This window comes from Salvelinus fontinalis, chromosome 3 (genome assembly GCF_029448725.1).
Source record: "Salvelinus fontinalis isolate EN_2023a chromosome 3, ASM2944872v1, whole genome shotgun sequence".
NCBI lineage: Eukaryota > Metazoa > Chordata > Actinopteri > Salmoniformes > Salmonidae > Salvelinus > Salvelinus fontinalis.
Genome location: NC_074667.1, coordinates 25960857 through 25985259, shown reverse-complemented (window position 1 = coordinate 25985259; position 24403 = coordinate 25960857). Strand labels below are relative to the sequence as shown.

At 43.4% G+C, this 24403-nt stretch overlaps 2 protein-coding genes across 3 annotated transcripts in view; one reads left to right on the top strand and one right to left on the bottom strand.

The window, feature by feature from the left end:
- Positions 1–21806, top strand: part of LOC129841896 (rho-related BTB domain-containing protein 3-like) — a 34501-nt gene extending 12695 nt beyond the window's left edge. Inside the window, exons 7-12 of one of the 2 annotated variants that reach the window (XM_055910254.1) lie at positions 7202–7311; positions 8023–8128; positions 9382–9555; positions 12033–12199; positions 17154–17250; positions 18096–21806. In XM_055910254.1, coding sequence (XP_055766229.1) covers positions 7202–7311; positions 8023–8128; positions 9382–9555; positions 12033–12199; positions 17154–17250; positions 18096–18214 — 773 coding nt within the window. In that variant the 3' untranslated portion in view covers positions 18215–21806. Of the gene's footprint in view, positions 1–7201; positions 7312–8022; positions 8129–9381; positions 9556–12032; positions 12200–17153; positions 17251–18095 lie in introns of those variants that run through there. The other variant, XM_055910246.1, reaches the window with a different exon arrangement.
- LOC129841906 (glutaredoxin-1-like) lies at positions 17732–23504 on the bottom strand. Its single transcript, XM_055910267.1, has 3 exons — positions 23179–23504; positions 21367–21495; positions 17732–18234 (listed from the first exon to the last, which is right to left on the bottom strand). The coding sequence occupies exons 1-2, from the start codon at positions 23383–23385 to the stop codon at positions 21382–21384; spliced, it is 321 nt and encodes a 106-aa protein (XP_055766242.1). The 5' UTR covers positions 23386–23504; the 3' UTR covers positions 17732–18234; positions 21367–21381.
- Between the last annotated feature and the right edge of the window lie 899 nt (positions 23505–24403).

The following is a 24403-nucleotide window of genomic DNA, read 5'->3' as shown; positions in this document are numbered from 1 at the left end:
CTAGGAAAGTCTATGGTTGCCTGAATGGGTTCTCAATTAGAGACAGCTGGTTTCGGTTGTCTCTAATTGGGAACCATATTTAAGGCTGCCATAGGCTTTAGCTGTTTGTGGGTCATTGTATATGTATATGTCGACGTAAGTAGTTTGTGTGTGCACTTGCGTTTGAAGTTTCACGATCGTTTGTTGTTTTGTTAGTTTGAATAAGTGTTTCGTGTTCATCTTCGTCGTTGTAAATAAAGAAGATGTATTCATATCATGTTGCGCCTTGGTCCTCTCATTCATGTCAACACGATCGTGACAGACTGAGAATAGTATCTAGTTATGGTAAGGGGTGAAGTAAGTATAGCCAGTTATAATGGTAACGGTTTAGCAGATAAAAAAAAAGATCAGTCTTAACGTGGCTAAAAGAAAAGGAATATAACATATACTGTTTACAGGAAACTCACTCTACATCCTTAGATGAAGTTGTGTGGAAAAAGGAATGGGGTGGTGAAAAAATGTTCTGTCATGGACAAAGGAACTCAAAAGGTGTGATTAACAAAAATTTAGATCTGAATGTGCAAATAGTTAGAAATTATTCGCAAGGAAGGTGGATCTTTTTTAATATGAAAGTGGATGAAAAAGAGATTTGGCTCATTAATCTATATGGTCCAAATCAGGATGATCCATACTTCTTTGAAAATATTCATACCGATTTATTGAAAACATGATCAAATCATTATGGTAGGAGACTATAACACAGTGTTAAGTACCTCAATGGACCGTAAAGGAAATCACTCTACAAACTATCATCACCGTGCCCTTAAGGAAATCACAAATATTATGGACACGTTAGAAATAGTGGATATTTGGAGACTAAAAACCCGACCTAGTGAGATATACATGGAGGAGAGCTAGTCGTCTTGACTACTTTGTCTCTTTCTCTCTTGCATCAAAGGTTAAAAAAGGTTTAATAGGAGACAGAATGCTATCGGAGGATCATCTTATTGGCCTTCACATAACCCTTATAGAATTTCCACGTGGACGGGGATATTGGAAATTTAATCAAAGTTTACTGGAGGACACCTTATTTTTAACTAAGACAAAATAATGATTTTTTCTCCAGTATAATATAGGAACAGCAAATCCACTTATTGTTTGGGATACCTTTAAAATGTACCTTCGGGGCCTCCCGGGGGGCGCAGTGGTCTAGGGCACTGCATCGCAGTGCTAGCTGCTCCACCAGAGTCTCTGGGTTCGCGCCCAGGCTCTGTCGCACCCGGCCGCGACCGGGAGGTCCGTGGGGCGATGCACAATTGGCATAGCGTCGTCCGGGTTAGGGAGGGTTTGGCCTTTAGGGATATCCTTGTCTCATCATGCTCCAGCGACTCCTGTGGCGGGCCGGGCACAGTGCGCGCTAACCAAGGGGGCCAGGTACACGGTGTTTCCTCCGACACATTGGTGCGGCTGGCTTCCGGGTTGGAGGCGCGCTGTGTTAAGAAGCAGTGCGGCTTGGTTGGGTTGTGCTTCGGAGGACGCATGGCATTCGACCTTCGTCTCTCCCGAGCCCGTACGGGAGTTGTAGCGATGAGACAAGATAGTAATTACTAGCGATTGGATACCACAAAAATTGGGGAGAAAATGGGATAAAATTTATATAAAAAAATTAAAATGTACCTTCAGAGGTCATTCAATTCAATATTCATCAATAAAAAAGCAGTTTCTGTCTAAAAAGACAAGACTAACAAGAGAAATACATGAACTAATAGTACAGGTAGATAGCAATAAAAACGATACTACAGAGATACAACATAAATTAGACGAAAAACAAAAGGAACATGAAGAACTTATTCAAAATTACTTTTAAGAAGGCACACCTGATAATTGAAATGCATTCCAGGTGACTACCTTATGAAGCTGGTTGAGAGAATGCCAAGAGTGTGTAAAGCTGTCATCAAGGCAAAGGGTGGCCATTTGAAGAACCTCAAATATAAAATATATTTTGATTTGTTTAACACTTTTTTGGTTACTACATGATTCCATATGTGTTATGTCATAGTTTTGATTTCTTCACTATTATTCTACAATGTAGAAAATAGTAAAAAGAAAGAATGAGTAGGTGTTCTAAAACGTTTGACTGGTAGTGTGTGTGTGTATATATCCTGTTGAGGCTAGGGGGTGCTGTTGTCACTATTTATGTAAATCGTGTAATTTTTTAAACGGCTTCCTACTAAATTCTTGATCGTACAATATGCATATTATTATTATTATTGGATAGAAAACAGTCTCTAGTTTCTATAGCCGTTGAAATTTTGTCTCTGAGTGGAACAGAACTCATTCTACAGCAATTTCCCTGACATGGAGTCAGATTTCACACATTTTGGCCCCTGATTTGGAGTCAGTTAAAAGGCCACTGTTATTGCTATGAGTATACAGACACTGCTTACGTCTTCCCCTGGATGCCTTTATGTGATGACGATTTGAATGGTATCGATTGCCCAATCACAGCCCCTATAAAACAAAAACACGTGTAGGTAGGAACTCTTTTCCAGGTGCGTCAGGCGCGCGGAGGACACCGACCTGCACTTTTTCCAAGCACTAGTGAAGCCAGTTATATTTCTCCGGTCATGTTTCTACTCGTTATAGGAGTTAAAAACATCATAAGGTAGTTAATTTAAAGCGTTTTATAGCAATTTATATCCGTTTAGTGCGATTTTGGGACATTTATTTCTGAGACACTGTGAATCTCTGGGCACGGTTCCAGTTCATGCCGAACGCAATGGGCATTTCTACATGGCAAGAGGACAGCTTTCGACCAAAAGACGATTAGACCCAAGTAAGGATTCTTTGCCCAAGATTCTGATGGAAGAACAGCTCAAAGTAGGAACAATTTATTATGATAAATCGTGTTTCTGTCGAGAAATGTTAATCGCTTATGACGCCATCTTGCTAGACGTAGCTTCGCTTGGCGCAAACTGTATTGAAAAGTAAGGATAATTAAAAAAATGTAAATCAGCGATTGTATTAAGAATTAAATTGTCTATCAATTGCTGTCCACCCTATATTTTTTAGTCACGTTTATGAGTATTTATGTATACGACTAGATCACTGTCTAATATGGCGCACGACATTGCCTGACCAGCTGGGCAACTTTTGTCATTGTCTAACCATGATTTTGGTGGCTAAATATGCACATTTTCGAACAAACTGTATATGTATGTTGTAATGTGATGTTACAGGAGTGTCATCTGAAGAATTCCGAGAAGGTTAGTGAAAAAATTAATATATTTTGGCGATGTTTACGTTATCGCTCTCTTTGGCTAGAATCAATGCTCTGGTAACGTTTGCATATGTGGTATGCTAATATAACGATTTATTGTGTTTTCGCTGTAAGACACTTAGAAAATCTGAAATATTGTCTGTATTCACAGGATCTGTGTCTTTCGATTAGTGTATGCTGTGTATTTTTACGAAATGTTTGATGATTAGTAGTTAGGTAAACACGTTGCTCTATATATTTATTCTAGTCCATTTGTGACGGTGGGTGCAATTGTAAACTATGACATCTACCTGAAATATGCAAATTTTTCTAACAAAACCTATCCTATACCATAAATATGTTATCAGACTGTCATCTGATGAGTTTTTTTCTTGGTTAGTGGCTATCAATATCTTAGTTTAGCCGAATTGGTGATAGCTACTGGTGTTGGTGGACAAATAAAAGATGGTGTCTTATGCTAATGTGTTTAGCTAATAGATTTACATCTTTACATATTGTGTCTTCCCTGTAAAACATTTTAAAAATCGGACATGTTGGCTGGATTCACACGATCTGTGTCTTTCATTAGCTGTATTGGACTTTAATGTGTGAAAGTTAAATATTTTAAAAATATATATTTTTTGAATTTCGCGGCTCTGCCTTTTCAGTGGAATGTGGGGGGGGGGGGGGGGGGGTGCCGCTAGTCCTAGACAGGATATACACTACTCAAAAAAATAAAGGGAACACTAAAATAGCACATCCTAGATCTGAATGAAAGAAATATTCCTATTAAATACTTTTTTCTTTACATAGTTGAATGTGCTGACAACAAAATCACACAAAAATGATCAATGGAAATCAAATTTATCAACCCATGGAGGTCTGGATTTGGAGTCACACTCAAAATTAAAGTGGAAAACCACACTACAGGCTGATCCAACTTTGATGTAATGCTCTTAAAACAAGTCAAAATGAGGCTCAGTAGTGTGTGTGGCCTCCACGTGCCTGTATGACCTCCCTACAACGCCTGGGCATGCTCCTGATGAGGTGGCGGGTGGTCTCCTGAGGGATCTCCTCCCAGACCTGGACTAAAGCATCCGCCAACTCCTGGACAGTCTGTGGTGCAACGTGGCGTTGGTGGATGGAGCGAGACATGATGTCCCAGATGTGCTCAATTGGATTCAGGTCTGGGGAATGGGCGGGCCAGTCCATATCATCAATGCCTTCCTCTTGCAGGAACTGCTGACACACTCCAGCCACATGAGGTCTAGCATTGTCTTGCATTAGGAGGAACCCAGGGCCAACCACACCAGCATATGGTCTCACAAGGGGTCTGAGGATCTCATCTCGGTACCTAATGGCAGTCAGGCTACCTCTGGCGAGCCCATGGAGGGCTGTGCGGCCCCCCAAAGAAATGCCACCCCACACCATGACTGACCCACCGCCAAACCGGTCATGCTGGAGGATGTTGCAGGCAGCAGAACGTTCTCCACGGCGTCTCCATACTCTGTCACGTCTGTCACGTGCTCAGTGTGAACCTGCTTTCATCTGTGAAGAGCACAGGGCGCCAGTGGCGAATTTGCCAATCTTGGTGTTCTCTGGCAAATGCCAAACGTCCTGCATGGTGTTGGGCTGTAAGCACAACCCCCACCTGTGGACGTCGGGCCCTCATACCACCCTCATGGAGTCTGTTTCTGACCGTTTGAGCATACACATGCACATTTGTGGCCTGCTGGAGGTCATTTTGCAAGGCTCTGGCAGTGCTCCTCCTGCTCCTTCTTGCACAAAGGCGGAGGTAACGGTCCTGCTGCTGGGTTGTTGCCCTCCTACGGCCTCCTCCACGTCTCTTGATGTACTGGCCTGTCTCCTGGTAGCGTCTCCATGCTCTGGACACTACGCTGACAGACACAGCAAACCTTCTTGCCACAGCTCGCATTGATGTGCCATCCTGGATGAGCTGCACTACCTGAGCCACTTGTGTGGGTTGTAGACTCCGTCTCATGCTACCACTAGAGTGAAAGCACCGCCAGCATTCAAAAGTGACCAAAACATCAGCCAGGAAGCATAGGAACTGAGAAGTGGTCTGTGGTCACCACCTGCAAAACCACTCCTTTATTGGGGGTGTCTTGCTAATTGCCTATAATTTCCACCTGTTGTCTATTCCATTTGCACAACAGCATGTGAAATTTATTGTCAATCAGTGTTGCTTCCTAATTGGACAGTTTGATTTCACAGAAGTGTGATTGACTTGGAGTTACATTGTGTTGTTTAAGTGTTCCCTTTATTTTTTTGAGCAGTGTATATATGAGTATTATAGTGTTTCTATGATATACAGTGCATTCGGAAAGTATTCAGACCCCTTGACTTTTTCGACATTTAAATCGTTTTGTTGTCCTCATCAATATACACACAATACCCTATAATGACAAAGCAAAAACAGGTTTAGACATTTTTGCAAATGTATAAAATAAAAAAAACTGAAATCACATTTACATAAGTATTCAGACCCAATACTCAGTACTTTGTTGAAGCACCTTTGGCAGCGATTACAGCCTCGAGTATTCTTGGGTATGATGCTACGAGCTTGGCACACCAGTATTTGGGAAGTTTCTCCCATTCTTCTCTGCAAATCCTCTCAAGCTCTGTCAGGTTGGATGGGGAGCGTCGCTGCACAGCTATGTTCAGGTCTCTCCAGAGATGTTCGATCGGGTTCATGTCCGGGCTCTGGCTGGGCCGTTCAAGGACATTCAGAGACTTGTCCCGAAGCCACTCCTGTGTTGTCTTGGCTGTGTGCTTAGGATCATTGTCTTGTTGGACGGTGAATATTCGCCCCAGTTTGAGGTCCTGAGCACTACGGAGCAGGTTTTCATCAAGGATCTCTGTACTTTGCTCCGTTCATCTTTCCCTCGATCCTAACTAGTCTCCCAGTCCCTGCCGCTGAAAAATATCCCCACAGCATGATGCTGCCACCACCATGGTTCACCGTATGTATCAGTTTCCTCCAGACTTGCCATTCAGGCCAAATAATTTAATGTTGGTTTCATCAGACTTAAGTGTCCTTTAGGTGCCTTTTGGCAAACTCCAAGCGGGCTGTCATGTGCCTTTTACTGAGGAGTGGCTTCTGCCTGGCCACTCTACCATAAAGGCCTGATTGGTGGGGTGCTGCAGAGATGGATGTCCTTCTGGAAGGTTCTCCCATCTACACAGAGGAACTCTGGAGCTCTGTCAGAGTGACCATCGGGTACTTGATCACCTCCCTGACCAAGCCCCTTCTCTCCCGATTGCTCAGTTTGGCCAGGCAGCCAGCTCTAGGAAGAGTCTTGGTGGTTCCAAACTTCTTCCATTTAAGAATGATGGAGGCTACTGTGTTCTCGGGGACCTTGAATGCTGCAGACATTTTTTGGTACCCTCCCCCAGATCTATGCCTCGACACAATCCTGTCTCGGAGCTCTACGGACAATTCCTTTGACCTCATGGCTTGGTTTTTGCTCTGACATGTACCGTCAACTGTGGGACCTTATATAGACATGTGTGTGCTTTTCCAAATCATGTCCAATCAATTTAATTTACCATAGGTGGACTCCAATCAAGTTGTAGAAAAAACAAGGATATTCAATGGAAACAGGATGCACCTGTGCTCACTTTTGAGTCTCATAGCAAATGGTCTGAATACTTATGTAAATAAAGTATGTGTTTATTTTTATTTTTTAATAAATGCAAAAATTTCTAAAATGCTGTTTTTTTTGCTTTGTCAATATGGAGTATTGTGTGTAGATTGGTGTGAGAAATGTATTTATTCCATTTTAGAATAAGGCTGTAACGTAACAGAATGTGGGAAAAAAGGTGTCTGAGTACTTGCCGAAGGCACTGTATACAGTATGAGTGTTTATATATTGAATATGAGTCTGTCTGTTGCTGTGATATATATGTTATTTGTGTGCCTGTGGTTCTGGTGTGACCCAGGGGCGTGGGAGTGGGAGCACCTCCAGGAGGCCGTGGGGGAGAAGCTGAAGAACTCTCTGGCTGTGGCTCAACTCATGGACCGCATCCGCTCCTTCCTGGGCAGAGACAAGGTGACCCACGGTTTACATGGACTCGCACACGCAAAAAAACACCCTGTGATACCCTATTCCCCCATATAACACAATACATGTGGCTCTGATCAAAAGCAGTGTACTAGCAGTGCACTAATTGATTGAATTGGGATAATGTTTACTCTCAGATTGAGCAAAGGGAATGGGATGTGGGCCACCTTAACATCAGGAGACATGTGACATGCAGGTTCATAATTCAATCTGGTGACCAGGCTTGAGTTCCTTCTATTTCAATTCCATCAGAAGTGAAGTGTCACTTTGGCACTCATCTTTTACAAGTATCATTTCTCAATACAAGTCATACGTTTGGTTCCAATCCATCTACAGGCTTGACTAAGCAGTTGAAAGTCAATGATTTGTGTACTCTAAACCAGCAGGCTCTGGCACAATGCGAGCGATGTTATATCACTGCAGCATAATGAAGCCAATGGGTTTGATATGCAGACTGCTCTGGAAGCGAGCCTGCCTGCCAGTCTGTTTCAGCAGCCAGCTCCATTGAGGCGGTCTTGGCAGGGAGGGCAGGGACAGTGGAGTTGGCCACTGCCGAGGCAGGCTTGTAGACAGGCTATTTCTATGCCACGGGTGGGTGGTGGAGATGGAAGCTCAGAATGAATGGCACTCATGGTAGTAAATACCAACAGTGGTGGAATCCTCAGACATAACCCACGCTGTGTGTGCCTGTGTGTGTAGGGCTCCAGGGATACGCCTAACGCTCGGCCCGCCCAGCTTGGTCCTCAGTCTCTGGTCAACCTCTTCAACTCTCCTCTCTACTCTGATGTCATCTTCATGGTGCAAGGCAAGTACACACACACAAAGTCAACTTTTTTTTATTACACATGATTAACTGATTTCCTCACTGAGGGCCCCCAGGTAGTCAGTCCATTTCATTATAGCACCAGAGAAAAAATGCCATAAACATATTTGTATGACGAACACTTGATATACAATAGTCGCAGTGCTTTAGACATTCATGCCAGATTTTGTACAATTCTTCTGTTTTGTTTATAAGAGCTTAGTAATACTACAGACACCCTAATATTATGTTTACAGATGTTACATTATGTTCACAATTTTACAAATGACTTTGCTGCAGCAACAGTACATCGTTTTTATGACAAACTCTCTCGCAGGGTGATGCCAAGCTCCAAGTTCATAAGCAATCTACAATAACCCATGTAATGAAATATATATTTTTAAATATGCCCGACACTTCAAAATGTATCCACTTTGCAGCATGTTCTTCACCTGCGCAGCACCCAACTATAGAGGGCTGTCATAAGAGTGACACAATGCCTGTCAGACTTCAAGACAACCATTATGTCATGCTTTATAGCTGTCATAAGCTCTGGGTTAATTTAAACGACCCGTTCGGAAAGGCATCAATTCATAACTATGACAGTTTTAGATTAAGCCTCGCACCGAGACAGTACATGAGCAGATCATTCGGTAGACGTGATTGGCTGATGTGAAGCTGTAGAGGCTTGTCTGTTTCTTTCAAGAAAATGACAAAATACAGAGAATAGCTTTAGCTATTATCCTCCACTGTATCGTGAAGAGACTAAAAACCTTACAATAGAGGTATGTCAGAGTGTGATTAGCAACACGTTACCGAAAGCTCTCTGTCTTCACCTGAACCATCATTCAACCCCACTCCTCCTCAACTTTTCCCCAAGGCCTTGCTGGCAATGAGAATGTATAAAGGAGAATGTGTTCTCAGCAAAGTAACCTGGTAAAATAGGGACTACATTCAAGCAATAAGGCCCGGGGGGGTGTGGTGTATGGCCAATATACCATGGCTAAGGTCTGTTCTTGGGCACAACGCATCGCGGAGTGCCTGGACACAGCCCGTAGCCGTGGTATATTGGCCATATACCACAAACCCCCAAGGTGCCTTATTGCTATTATAAACTGGTTACCAACGTAATTAGATCAGTAAAAATACATTTTTGTCATACCTTTGGTATACAGTCTGATATACCCTGCTGTCAGCCAATCAGCATTCAGGGCTCGAACCACCCAGTTTATATTTTAAAACAGACTGTGTTTCAGGGAGTGTGTTACCAGCTCACCGGGCGGTCCTGGTGGCTCGCTGCGATGTCATGGCGGCCATGTTCAGCGGGAAGTACGCGGAGGCACGGAGTCGGGTGGTGCCCATCCACGGAGTCTCCTCTGACACCTTCCTCTTCTTCCTGGAGTACCTCTACACTGACACCTGCTGTCCTGGTGGGTCCACTGCTGCAGGGCAGGAGCAAAAACAGGCACTTTGTATAGGTCCCACTCGGGGTAGACATGGGTTAGGGCTAGACATGGCCTTGAGACCAGGGGTGAGACCATCATTCTGGAGAACTATTGTTCCAACTTATGCTGCGTTTAGATGGTACGAGGTAGACGGCAAACCGGATGTCATTGTTTTCAATAAAAGCACAATGGTAGGCGGGACTTGTCGCCAGAGTTCAGATATTTCAATGTTGATTTGCCCTGTTTGTTTCCTGAAATTACCATAGCAACACATACCATCGTGCTGGCTTGCTTTTGCAGTCACCCTCTTTTTTGCTTTCTTGTCCCGCTATACCGACTGGTATGACGTTTTTTTGTGTGTCCCTCGTCTAAACGCAGCATAACACTCAGTATTCAGCCAATTAAGGTCTTTATTATGAGCAGCTGATTCCCTAGAATTACAGGAAATTAGCTGTAAAAATTCTAAATTCTCTCAGCCCTCATTGCAAAATGTGTAGAATAGCATGAGATTAGCTATAAAACGGCACATTTTTCTTTAAGTCCCATGGCAATATGTGTAGAATTGCAGGAAATTACCTTTAGCTCAGACTAGGGGTGTAACAGCTCACCAAACCCAGTTCGGTTTGGTTTCGGTACAGTGGGGAAATGAAATGCCAACAGTTACTGCAGTAAATATTTGTTCATTTAAGAATATATTAAGTGTTGGTATTCCTGTTTCCATATACTGTATGATCATGAGTCATAATGATGAGGGCACAATCAGGAATACCAACACTTTGTATTTTCTTAAATTAAAACACGATTACTCATGAACAACACTAAAATAAAGTGCAATATGCATGTGAAATCAATGTGTAAACATGGCTTAGATATTGTATAATGTTATCTTACAAAGAGAAAAATATGTGATTCTCATAAAGGGGGTGTGTCTGAAGCATTGTACTTCTCGTTTCCCACTCCGGGGTAATGTGATGGGCTATCACTATTAAGTAGCTCTCTGTAGCCCTGGAGGTCCATCCATCTGTATTAAGCAAAACACGGGGTGCATTGGCCAATTCATTGACAACTTCCGCATTAGTTTGCTATTATAGAGTGGGTACTACCAGTTTGCTGAAATGGGTGCGAGAGAGCCAAGTTCATAATGTGGCTCGAGCCCTTTCACGATTTGCTGAAACCCCCTATTCTTCTCAACCACCGAGAATGGGCGCATATCCACGGCTAGGGGGGCAACTTTCTCTGGGGACGGGCATGTCCCCCCCACATTCTGAAATTGCATTTTTGTCCCCCCCAGTTTTATCATTGGAATGTGATACAAAACGTGGCAACGGTGTGCTTTAGGACTATGCGGACGCCTCCAAGCGGTCAGGTAGGCTGTTTGGAGTGTTTATCCGACAGGATAAAAAAAAATATATATATAAAATCCCCCCCACTTCTAAAGCCAAAGTTGCGCCTCTGTCCGCAGATAAACATACCGATCGCTCGGTCAGAATCAGCTGCGAAGGGCTGCTTGAATGCAGAGGGGAGATGAAGTTGTGTTGTTTTTGTGTGTTTCTGTCTTGCTCCGTTAATAAGAAACATGGGGTGAAGTCGGTGTAAATGTGTCAACATGTTTGAGGTGATGGCAGCTGCATAGGCTATTCTCATTGAGCAGTGTCGGCATACTCGCTCTGTCCATCGCCGTTGTAATCTACTGGGAAGCGCAAATGTTCCCGAACTGGAGATTTAAATTATGGAGAATCCACCTCCAACCCCACCTCTCGCCATTGTACAGAACTAGCTCCCAGCTGCAACAAAAGATAGATTGAAATGCTCCAATTAAGATCAGAATTTTGATAACGTTTATGTTTTCTTATTTCAGATTTACTCAAGCCTATAGGCCTAGCGATTTTATATAAAAAAAAAATATTTTTATGTATTCAGTCAGGTTCACAGTGTGGACCTAACAGAGGTCTCCATACCAAACGGTTCGGTACGAATACGTGCGCCATTACACCCCTAGCTCAGACCTTGAAGTGCCCCCGCAAAACTGAGGTACGCCACTGTCCGGGTCCTCGGTGCTGATCAGTAGAGGCTGTGAAATTTACATGCTCAGATGGTATAAATAGTATCCTTAATGGCCTAAAGGGATTTGACTGTCAGCTCCCCAAAAAATTGACAGGCTTCGGGGAGATCAAAAGAAATTGGAGTGGACACTGACACTAGTACGATATGATAAATAGTACTGTATGCCGATTTGTTTGAGGGTGAGCGAGTGAGTGTGAGATGTTATCTTGTCATTGGTTTATTTTTCACAACTGTGTGTGTGTGTGTGTGTGTGTGTAATGTGATATGACGCTGCGTCTGTGTGCGATTTATACATCCCAACAATGGCGCGGATTTCAACCACAATTTCCGATCAAATCTGTGCATGATTTTCTAAATGAGGCTCCAGTATGTTTGACAGTGTCTCTGTATGTGTCCAGCCAGTGTGTTGCAGGCCATGGCCGTGCTGGTGTGTGCAGAGATGTACCAGGTGAAGCGCCTGCAGCACCTGTGTGAGGTGTGTGTGTGCGCCTACCTCCAGAGCATGCCTAGCCGAGAGCTGGCATCAACCGGCATCAGTGTGATCCGGCTTCTCCGTAGGGCTAAGGTAAGTGTGTGAGAGATATTCTCCATTTCAAAATCGACGCCTAGCCCTTACCATCTTGGCACTCCTGTAGATCTGAAACGTTTTATAGGTGTGAGCAATATAGTGAAGATTCTCATACCCGTTTGATTCTTTAAAAATCTACCAACCTGGCATCAGGGAAATCAATAGGATTTGGGAAGTTTATTTGTACCCCTCCATTTAGTATGATATGTTACAAATGGAATAGTGGTCATACAACATCATTCGAATTGGAGGACTTATAGTATTGTAATGAAACAGGCAGGGAGCAGGTCTCGAACCCTCAACCTTCTAGCCCGAAGTCCAGCGCGCTATCGACTGTGCCCCAAAAGCATGTTCCAGCGGCAGAGTCGATATCCGCGCTTATAAACCCAGGGCCGTTACAGTATTATACGTCATACCCGGTCATACAATATCATACGTATTGGAGGACGTATAGTATCATACTACTGTAACAATGGCGCCGGAGAAGAAGGCTGACGTTTTACGTGTCCCCGATTGATGGTGTTTTTTTGTTCGTTTATTTGCAACTTATTTTTTTTTACTTATTTTGTACATAGTGTTCCGCTACTGTCTCTTATGATCGAAAATAACTTCTGGACATCAGGACTGCAATTACTCACCAGGGACTGGCAGAATCCTTCTTTTCCTTTTAACGAGTCTGACGAGGATGATATACTGCTTTCTCGGGAACAGGCCCAGATCTCCGTGATTTGCGTGAAGAGGAGGTGGAGAAAAAGGGTCCAGAGGGCGGGCTGCCTTCTGAGAATTCATAGACGATCGAATAAACCTCCACTTCCTTCCATTCTGCTAGCAAATGTGCAATCTTTGGAGAATAAAATAGATGACCTAAGCGGGAAGATGAATCTACCAACTGGACATGTAAACTACCAACTGTAATATCTTATGCTTCACGGAGTCATGGCTGAACGACAACACTATTAACATACAGCTGGCTGGTAATACGCTGTACCGGCAGGATAGAACAGCAGCGTCTGGTAAGACAAGGGGCGGCGGACTATGTATTTTTGTAAATAACAGCTGGTGCACAATATCTAAGTCTCAAGCTATTGCTCGCCTGAGGTAGAGTATCTCATGATAAGCTGTAGACCACACTATCTACCTAGAAAGTTTCTGTATTTTTCGTAGCTGTTTACATACCACCACAGACGGAGGCTGGCACTAAGACAACATTGAATAAGCTGTATTCCGCCATAAGCAAACAAGAAAACGCCCACCCAGGGGCGGCGCTCCTAGTAGCCGGGGACTTTATTGCAGGAAAACTTAAATCAGTTTTACCAAATTTCTATCAGCATGTTAAATATGCAACCAGAGGGAAAAAAATTCTGCACCACCTTTACTCCACACACTATCTCCACCCTCCATTTGGCAAATCTGACCATAATTCTATCCTCCTGATTCCTGCTTACAAGCAAACATTAAAGCAGGAAGTACCAGTGACTAGATCAATAAAAAAAAAGTGGTCAGATGAAGCAGATGCTAAGCTACAGGACTGTTTTGCTAGCACAGACTGGAATATGTTTCGGGATTCCTCCAATGGCATTGAAGAGTACACCACATCTGTCACTGGCTTCATCAATAAGTGCATCAATGACATCGTCCCCACAGTGACCGTACGTACATACCCCAACCATAAGCCATGGATTACAGGCAACATCCAAACTGAGCTAAAGGCTAGAGTGGGACTCTTAACCCAGAAGCTTATAAGAAATCCCGCTATGCCCTCCGACGAACCATCAAACAGGCAAAGCGCCAATACAGGACTAAGATCGAATCGTACTACACCGGCTCTGACGCTCGTCGGATGTGCAGGGCTTGCAAACCATCACAGACTACAAAGGGAAGCACAGCCGAGAGCTGCCCAGTGACACGAGCCTACAAGACGAGCTAAACTACTTCTATGCTCGCTTCGAGGCAAATAACACTGAAATGTGCATGAGAGCATCAGCTGTTCCGGAAGACTGTGTGATCACGCTCTCCGCAGCCGATGTGAGTAAGACCTTTAAACAGGTCAACATTCACAAGGCCGCAGGGTCATATGGATTACCAGGACGTGTACTGCGAGCATGCTGACCAACTGGCAAGTGTCTTCACTGACATTTTCAACCTCTCCCTGTCCGAGTCTGTAATACCAACATGTTTTAAACAGACCACCATAGTGCCTGTGCCCAAGAACACTAAGGTAACCTGCCTAAATGACTACCGACCTGTAGCACTTACGTCTGTAGCCATTAAGTGCTGTGAAAGGCTGGTCATGGCTCACATCAACACCATTATCCCAGAAACCCCAGACTCACCCCAATTTGCATACCGCCCCAACAGATCCACAGATGATGCAATCTCGATTGCACTCCACACTGCCCTTTCCCACCTGGACAAAAGGAACACCTATGTGAGAATGCTATTCATTGACTACAGCTCTGTGTTCAACACCATAGTGCCCTCAAAGCACATAAATAAGCTAATGATCCTGGGACTAAACCCCTCCCTTTGCAACTGAATCCTGGACTTCCTGACTGGCCACCCCCTTGGTGGTAAGGGTAGGTAGCCTCCCGGGTGGCGCAGTGGTCTAGGGCACTGCATCGCAGTGCTAGCTGTGCCACCAAAGTCTCTGGGTTCGCGCCCAGGCTCTGTCGCAGCCAGGCCGCAACCGGGAGGTCCGTGGTGCGACGCACAATTGGCATAGCATCGTCCGGGTTAGGGAGGGTTTGGCCGGTAGGGATATCCTTGTCTCAGTATGTAAAATGTAATGAAATGTAAAAAATGTATGCACTCTACTGTAAGTCGCTCTGGATAAGAGCGTCTGCTAAATGACTAAAATGTAAATGTAAAAAAATGTAACAACACATCCGCCACGCTGATCCTCAACACAGGGGCCCCTCAGGGATGCGTGCTCAGTCCCCTCCTGTACTCCCTGTTCACTCATGACTGCACGGCCAGGCACGACTCCAACACCATCATTAAGTTTGCCGATGACACAACAGTGTCTGATCAACGACAAGACAGCCTATAGGGAGGAGGTCAGAAACCGGGCCATGTGGTGCCGAGACAGCAACCTTTCCCTCAACGTGATCAAGACAAGATGATTTTGGACTATAGGAAAAAGAAGACCAGGCACGCCCCCATTCTCATCGACGGGGCTGCAGTGGAGCAGGTTGAGAGCTTCAAGTTCCCTGGTGTCCACATCACCAACAAACTAACATGGTCCAAGCACACCAAAACAGTTGTGAAGAGGTCACGACAAAACCTATTCCCCCTCAGGAGACTGAAACAATTTGGCATGGGTCCTCAGATCCTCAAAAGGTTCTACAGCTGCACCATCGAGAGCATCCTGACTGGTTGCATCACTGCCTGGTATGGCAACTGCTCGGCCATCACTGGGGCCAAGCTTCCTGCCATCCAGGACCTCTATACCAGGCGGTGTCAGAGGAAGGCCCTAAAAATTGTCAGACTCTAGCCACCCTAGTCATAGACTGTTCTCTCTGCTACCGCACGGCAAGCGGGACCGGAGCGCCAAGTTTAGGTCCAAGAGGCATCTAAACAGCTTCTACCCCCAAGCCATAAGACTCCTGAACATCTAATCAAATGGCTACCCAGACTATTTGCATTTCCCCCCCCCCCCCCTCTCTCTTTTACACCGCTGCTACTCTGTTATCATCTATGCATAGTCACATTAATAACTCTACCTACATGTACATATTACCTCAACTAACCTGTGCCCCCACACATTGACTCTGTACCGGTACCCCCCTGTATATAGTCTCGCTATTGTTATTTTACTGCTGCTCTTTAATTACTTGTTACTTTTATTTCTTATTCTTATCCATATTTTTAAAACTGCATTGTTGGTTAGGGGCTCCTAAGTAAGCATTTCACTGAAAGGTCTACTACAGCTGTTGTATTCGTCGCATGTGACTAATAAAATTTGATACGCCATACCCGGTCGTACAATATCATACGGATTGGAGGACGTATAGTATTATACGTTATACAATATCATACGAATTGGATGTCGTTATCATTTGTGGCTAACGTTAATGGATAACAGCAGGTTAGAACTAACGTACCAGGTTAGGAGAATTTACATTGCATGTTAGTAGAATAAGGTTAAATTAAGGTTGGGAAAAGGTTAAGTGGAAGGGTTAGCTAAAATGCTAGTCGTCCCCGACACAACCATGCAGCCTTTGGGTTGCTAGATGGTCATGTTATATGCCAACCCATCCTCCCCAACCAACTGCTCTACTTTTTGTTAAGTAATCATAAGCATTATTTTATTCATAATGTAACACTTCATAGTAAATAGAGCTACAAATGTAAGTAACATACCCTACGTCTGTTTAATATGGTCAAGGTGAATTTACAGAAGTAAGAAGCCTAGGGGAAGGATTTTGGATTCAGCAAGAGTGTATGTGTGTTCTGACACAAAATAGCTTATCTTTAGTAGCATCCACCACATCGCGTTCCACTCAGTGGAGGTATAGAGTGAGAGAAGAGAAGGAAGTCACTTCAGACTATTCAGATGATGCACCCCATGAAATTTCAATGTTTCTAATATTCAGTGGCAAAAAAAAAAAATGTATGATTAAATAATAGTAGTTTTTTTTATGATCCTTACCACAAACCTGAGAGGATTTGGTTGAGGAAACAACTTGTACCGTATGCTGTGAAGGATTAACCCACCAATGTGCTGTCACCTATCCAGTTCTTTCTGGTCATTGGTTTATAAACACTGGAGGCAGGGAAAGCAGAGAATATGCATGCATGCATGGGGTTGGAAAATGTCATTTTCCATGTGGAAGTCATTGCTGGTGTTAATTTATTCCGCCCTGTATATTCTAAATCTTCAACAGTTACACAATACATCTTTGCTCAAATAGCTGACTCCTCTCCTTCTACCTCTTTCTCTCTCTCGTAGTGCCACAACGCAGAGCAGCTGTACGTATGGCTCCTCCACTTCATAGCCAATAACTACCTAATCTTCAGTCACAAGCCCGACTTCCTGGAGCTCTCAGGTGAGAGATCAGACATAGGACAGGTTTATTGGACATATTGATAACTCAAACTCACTAAGTGTGACTGGTGTTGCAAAATCCATGCTATGTCCAACTAAGGAAATGGACACGCATGAGTCACCATAGGCTAAAGCCGATGCCAGCTGTTGTGAAAGCGAATGACATTTTAATGACAGCTTTGTGTAGACCGTATGTTAAAGGGAAGTAGTGAGGTGTAATCCATATAGGCATGTTAGTTTTGATAGCACATATTAAGGGGACTACAGGTCAAATAAGCAGTTCTGATTGAGGATGTAGTGGATTGTCAAAGCATGTAAAATAACATTTAAGCACCTTTACATTTTCTAAATAAAGCTTGCACACCTATGATGCTAAATTAGCATTGTTAGCCTTTACCTTTCTTGCTGCTCGTCAAGCCACTTCATCCCTGGTTATGACACATTTATAAAGCACACGCTGGTTAATAAGCACACAGGGCAGGTTTAGTAGCATCTACAACAGGTTTATTTCCATTAACAATGTTTTCATCGTACACCAGTGCATATTTAAGGTCAAATGGACGGGTCTTTAAGGGCACAAGTGAAGTGATACACGATACAAAGACTAAATAGTACTACACAATATTATTCACATTGGTCCAGCTCTTGGGTGTAAACAGAAGTGTATCAGGCAGAGCATGCATGTGGCTTGATGATGGCTTCATAGAAATGTTGGTTTAGGCAATGACGGATAAAAATAATTACTGGCACTGTGTGTGTGTGTGCGCACGCGTCCATGTGTGTGAGAGAGCGGGGTGACCTGATATCGTCATGGCAACCTTGGTTTTTTGTTGTCTTGGTTGACAGAGGAGGAGCGGGAACAGGTGGAGAGACTGCGTTGGCCTTCCCGAGGTTACCTTCAAGAACTGAGCGAGTACCAGCAGCGCCGACGCAAACTCAAGAAGTCCCGCTGCCTCGTCATGTGACACCCACCCGCCGCCACACCCTGGAGAAGTAGTGAGAGGGGGAGAGGAGAAGAGGAAGGTGTGGGGCGAGAGACAGAGGACAAAGGAGGGGGAGAGGAGTTGAGAGAAGGCATTATAAAACAGACCAGAACATAATTGAGTCATCTGCCTCAAATGGACAGTGAAAAAGGGGGACAGAAAGCTAACCAGCTCGGGAGGAAACCCAAATGGTTCAGCACAGAGCTGAAAGGTCAAAGAGGCCTGGTCGAAAGGCAACGTCTACGGGAGGTGACATAAAAGACTGACGCACTCCGGTCCCCGAGGACCAACACATGACTGTGTCCTTGGGACAAAATGACCGATTTACTTAACCAGGGAGAACTTCAAATGACAGCTGAATTCCACTGGAAACCAGGGCAAAAAAAATAAAAATCGATAATGGCCATGTTCCAGGCTTGTCCTTTTTGCAGTCGCGCTGACTGCATAGCTCATAAGATTTCTATATCATACGAATGTGGTTTCTGATATGTAAATCCTTCTCCAGGCATTGTGCACATGCAAAAAAGGTGACCTGGAAAGCCACCATTATCTGTTCATGGAGGACTATCTATAGCCCAATGAATAACGGTATAAAAATGGCCCTTTCAATGGCAAATAACTGTATCCTAGGGAGAATGCACAGTGATCATCTTTGCCATCTCCACACAGGAGAGAACATTTTGGTTTTTGGCAGAGAAGGTGCTCAAATTTATAAATGTGTCCAGGAACATTCAAAGGAACCTGCTGAAATGTATCCAAAAGGTTTGGGAGTCTGTCTAATGAACGTGACCCGGGATTGTGCGTCTATAGAGGATGTCTGTATCTAATCTATGCTTGACACAGAATCTTACAGTCTCAAATCAACCCAAGGCACTACACCCAGGGGAAAACGACTACCCCTTCTCATTGAAGCCACGAAAGTTCAAGGTCGACCATGGTACTGCAGGCATTAGTAGCAGGAAATAGGATCCCCCATTAGAGTAAATGGAAAAATGGCAATCTTCGTATAAAAAAAAAAAAAAATGCCTATAATATACCAGATGTCCTTGAACCGATTATTTTCAAAATCGCACACAGAAGTTATAAGGACAATTTAGTTGCTAATATTGGCAGCCTGCGGAACCCCGGTCGGCCTTCAACTTGAGGGGGCAGGTACTCAATGAGAGGGGGCAGCACTTAGCTAGCCTGCAACATCACTTCCTGGAGTAGCTGAAACAGTGCACATGTCTCCATGAGACGCCATCTTAACCAACTTCATTTGGATTCAATGCGCTATTGAGTCTTCACATAGGAATGAACGGTGTCACGGGATCGATGGCTTTGTCCATTCAATATATACAGTTATTGGCTACACCCTACACACAACTTAATGTCTACTTCTTTTATGTCTGTAATGGGTCATCAAGAAGTGCTTAGGGCTATAGGAGTTGATTTGGGACTAGGCCTACATAACTGTGAGTACATAGTGGTTCTACATGGCTGTTTCATTGGGTTATTCTGCAATGCTAAATCCTCTTAAGAGTGTTAACAGCATTGGGGCACCTGGAGACTTAATCACCACATACACACCTTCCGTGGTGAACAAATGATTTGATCTGTTCATTGAAACCGTAACCAAACTGGTTTGACCTCCTTTTTGCCATAAGATTATAATTTGACGGTGCTGCGACTATTTTTGTAATGTGTACCGTCTGTACCAGGGGGTGTTTTGTGTGTGTGTGTTTTTTTTTTTTTAACATCTGGAGTAGAGCTAACTGCGTAATGCACCCAGCATGTGGAGACTAGAGGGTGCGGGGTGTTTGGTTTCGTGGCCCTCTAGCCACGGGGGATGGCCGTGTACAGTAATAGTTGTGACCTCTGAGTCACTGGTAATAAAGACATGTTTTAGAAGAACACGTTGGCATGTCACCTACTGAATCGTTGTGACATGCATCTGCTCGGTACGAGATGTCTTCTGTCACGTGTGTGTGTGTGTGTGTTACTGCTTAGTGTGCATTAATAATGAACATACATATTCACATACAGCATGTCATGTGTTGAAGGTTAGTCTGAAGCTTGGTTGCTTTTGGCTTGAATTTAAACTGCATACATTTATACACACACACACTATGATTTGAAGCAATTTCAACCTCATAAACCACAAAACACATAAGCAAATTACTTGCATTCCGAAGCTTTTTGTGGGTGTATGGGGAGGTGTGCTCTTTATTACTAATGACCCCTTATGTTTAAAATGTTACAGAGTGTAGTTAACGGCTCTGCATAAGCGCTAAATTAATCAACCTTGCGTAATCTTAACATCTTCAGTTTCACCTCATCCACGTGCGTGTGACGGAGAGTAAGTCACATGTTGGTGTGAGTAACGTGCATTTATGCTTATTTTTTTTCTTGGGTCGTGTCAATGTTGCCAACAACACAAGTTGTGACTAACAGGCCAACTGATGTATTGAGACATACTGCATTTTGGGATCTCTAGCAGAGGTTGAGGGATACCTTGCTGCAGGTAAGAAATGCTTACATTTCACTCTTCGCTCCCTTCTGCCTTGTTAACATGCTAAAATGCCGCATGCATCGCAAACGTCAATCTAATCTTGTGTTGCCATATTCCGTAATCTCACATTTGCTCTGAAAGGGTAGGCTGAATCGAGGCTACCAACAATCTAATTCATACACTCTTTGGTCCGTTTCTGGAGAATAGCTCCCACTCTGTACCTTGGTGGAAGCTTATGACTTAGAGGCTACACCTTTGCCTCTGGGGTCATTCATTAGCCAAAACGGGTCCCCTAAATGGACAGAAATATTATTTAAATCTAGGCCCTTAGTTAAATAAATAAAAACACAACACATAGCCTATGGCAAGTCAGTTGAGAACAAATTCTTAGTTACATGTGTCCCAAGGTGACTGTGGAGGATCTGTTTGGCCAGCAGGTGGCGTGGTGCTCTGGCCCCTGAGCTATCTGTTCTCTAGCCTCCTGAAACACCACCTCAGCTTCTCCCAGTCTGGAGGCTTGCTGAAGAGCCACATTACACCCCCACCCCTCGCTCTCTACAACTTCCCTCTCTACATTACAAACTCTAATCGCCTGCCTTGCGCCTCCCTCTCCTCACTCCCTTTCGTGTGTGTGTGTACATACCTGGGGCAGTGTGTGTCACTGCAGCGCGCCAATGGACTGCAGCATCCCCTCCAGTTTCCCACTTTCGTCCAGATCTGCCACGTCACTGCCCCCTCCCACACACTCCTCACCGATGAACACCCGCGGGACCTACACACACACACACCACACTGTACTATTTATATTTGACAACTTTATACTTACTTCTCTACATTCCTAAAGAAAATTATGTACTTTTTACTCCATACATTCCCTGACACCCAAAAGTACTCATTACATTTTGAATGCTTATTAGCAGGTTAGGAAAATGGTCTAATTCACACACTTATCAAGAGAACATCCCTGGTCATCCCTACTGCCTCTGATCTGGCAGATGCACTAAACACATGCTTTGTTTGTAAATTATGTCTGAGTGTTGGACTGTGCCCCTGGCTATCCGTAAATAAAAAATAACAAGAAAATGGTGCCGTCTGGTTTGCTTAATATAAGTAATTTTAAATGATTTTTTACTTTCAAATAAAGTCTTATTGGTCACATACGTGATTAGCAGATGGTATTGCAGGTGTAGTGAAATGCATGTGCTTCTAGCTCCGACAGTGCAGTAATATCTAACAAATTACACAACATATACCCAATACACACAAATCTAAGTAGGGAATGAATTAAGACTATATACATGTATGAGCGATGTCAGAGCGGAACGGACTAAGATACAGTAGAATCATATAGAAATCAGTATATACACATGAGATGAGTAATGCAAGATATGTAAACATTAAGTGACTAAGATACCGTAGAATAGTATAGAATACAGTATATAGATATGAGATGAGTAATGCCAGATATGTAAACATTATTAAAGTGACTAGTGTTCCATTCCTTAAAGTGGCCAGTGCTTTCTAGTCTATGCCTATAGGCAGCAGCCTCTAATGTGCTAGTGATGGCTTTAACAGTCTGGTGGCCTTGAGATAGAAGCTGTTTTTCAGTCTCTCGGTCCCAGTGATGTGTACGGCAAGGAACTTGAAGCTTTCCACCTTCTCCACTGCGGTCCCTTTTATGTAGATAGGGGGGTGCACCTATCTACATAAGTTTCCTTTAGTCCACGATCATCTCTTTTGGTTTTGTTGACATTGAGTGAGAGGTTGTTTTCCAGGCACCACACTTTGATACTTAAGTATATGTAAAACCAAATACTTTCAGACTTTTACTCTAGTAGGATTTTACTGCGTAACTCACTTTTATTTAAATCCATTATGAAGGATAGCATATGAATATGAATAGCTGAATATATTCACATGTGATGAGCTTCAAGCCAATCAGCCTTCATGGATTGCTGAGTCATTGCGATGGACGATCGAACTGTTATGCCGCGTTCAGAACAACTGGGAACTCGGGAAAAACGAGCTCCGACTGGGAAAAATCGAGTTGAACGGTCATCCAACTCGGAATTCCAACTCGTGAACTCGGGCCTCTTTCTAGAACTCCAACTTTCCTACCTGAAAATCATTGACGTCATGAGTTTCCAGTTGTTTTGAACGCGAAATAACACTGAAACAAAAAATTCGACATGTAACGTTACAATAGTCCGCATATTTTTTTAAACTACAGTATGTCTTTTGCTATACAAAAAAATTGAGACGTCGAGATATTACGCTCGTTATGAACTCCTTCACCGAAAAGCACTCTTTGTTCTCAAAAATCATCAATTGAACGACAGCCATCTTTGAGATTGTATCCAGACAATTGGGCGCAGAGTTACATGCAGTGTTGTACTCACCACAACAAAGGAATAACGAATTGAAATACTGGCAATTCTTGAATGAAGACACTCACCGTCCGAGCTCCAGTTATCTCCAAAAAGTAGTCCTGTAAACTACTCATATCGCTCCGTCCAGTTATGTCAATAAATTCTAAATGCCCAGCTTTGAATTTGTACTTTGTCAAGACCTCTTTGGCCGTAACGCAATACGGGCACGATGGTTTGAGAAATATTGTAACTTTGTCTCCTCTAAGTTTAGTTTCGACAAATTCCTGTGCCATTCTAGCGTTAGTTGAAATACAAAAATACTGGCTTGCAAAATTGATATGAACAGCTCGGCAGATTAATGTTTTGATGAGCCGTCTACTTCCTTATTGTGTCAGAGGAGGCGTGTTTATAAATCGAAGGACATGTGTGAAGTTAGCCACAATTGTGGAATTTTAGGTTTGCCTTCAAAATAAAAGTGCCCCATTGAAACTGATCAAAACGGATACATATAGTGGAATAATGTCATATTTGGACTAGATAATGCTTAACAATGTTTGAAATGAAAATAAATACAATAATTAATACATGTTTCAATAAACAGTAAAAAAATAAATTGTTGAAATCCCACTGTGGATGTATTAGACTGCATAAATGTATTGGGGGCATACATACAGCTCTGGGAAAAAAATAAAAGGCCACTGCAAATATCAGTTTCTCTGGTTTGACTATTTATAGGCATGTGTTTGGTAAAATTAACGTTTTTGTTTTATTCTATAAACTACTGACAACATTTCTCCCAAATTCAAAATAAAAATATTGTCATTTAGAGCATTTATTTGCAGAAAATGACAACTGGTCAAAATAACAAAAAAGATGCAGTGGTGACAGACCTTGAATAATGCAAAGAAAATACGTTCATATTCATTTTTAAACAGCACAATCTTAATGTTTAACTTAGTGTAACAGTATAACTTTAAACCGTCCCCTCGCCCCGACACGGGCGCGAACCAGGGACCCTCTGCACACATCAACAACAGTCACCCACGAAGCGTCGTTACCCATCGCTCCACAAAAGCCGTGGCCCTTGCAGAGCAAGGGGCAACACTACTAATAGGTTTCAGAGCAAGTGACGTAACTGATTGAAACGCTACTAGCGCGTACCTGCTAACTAGCTAGCCATTTCACATCCGTTACATTAGGAAGAGTTCAGAAATCAATATTTGGTGGAATAACCCTGGGATTTTCTGCCTCTAACCCTATTACGGGGGCTGAGTCACTGGGTTACTGGTGCTCTTCCATGTCGTTCCTAGG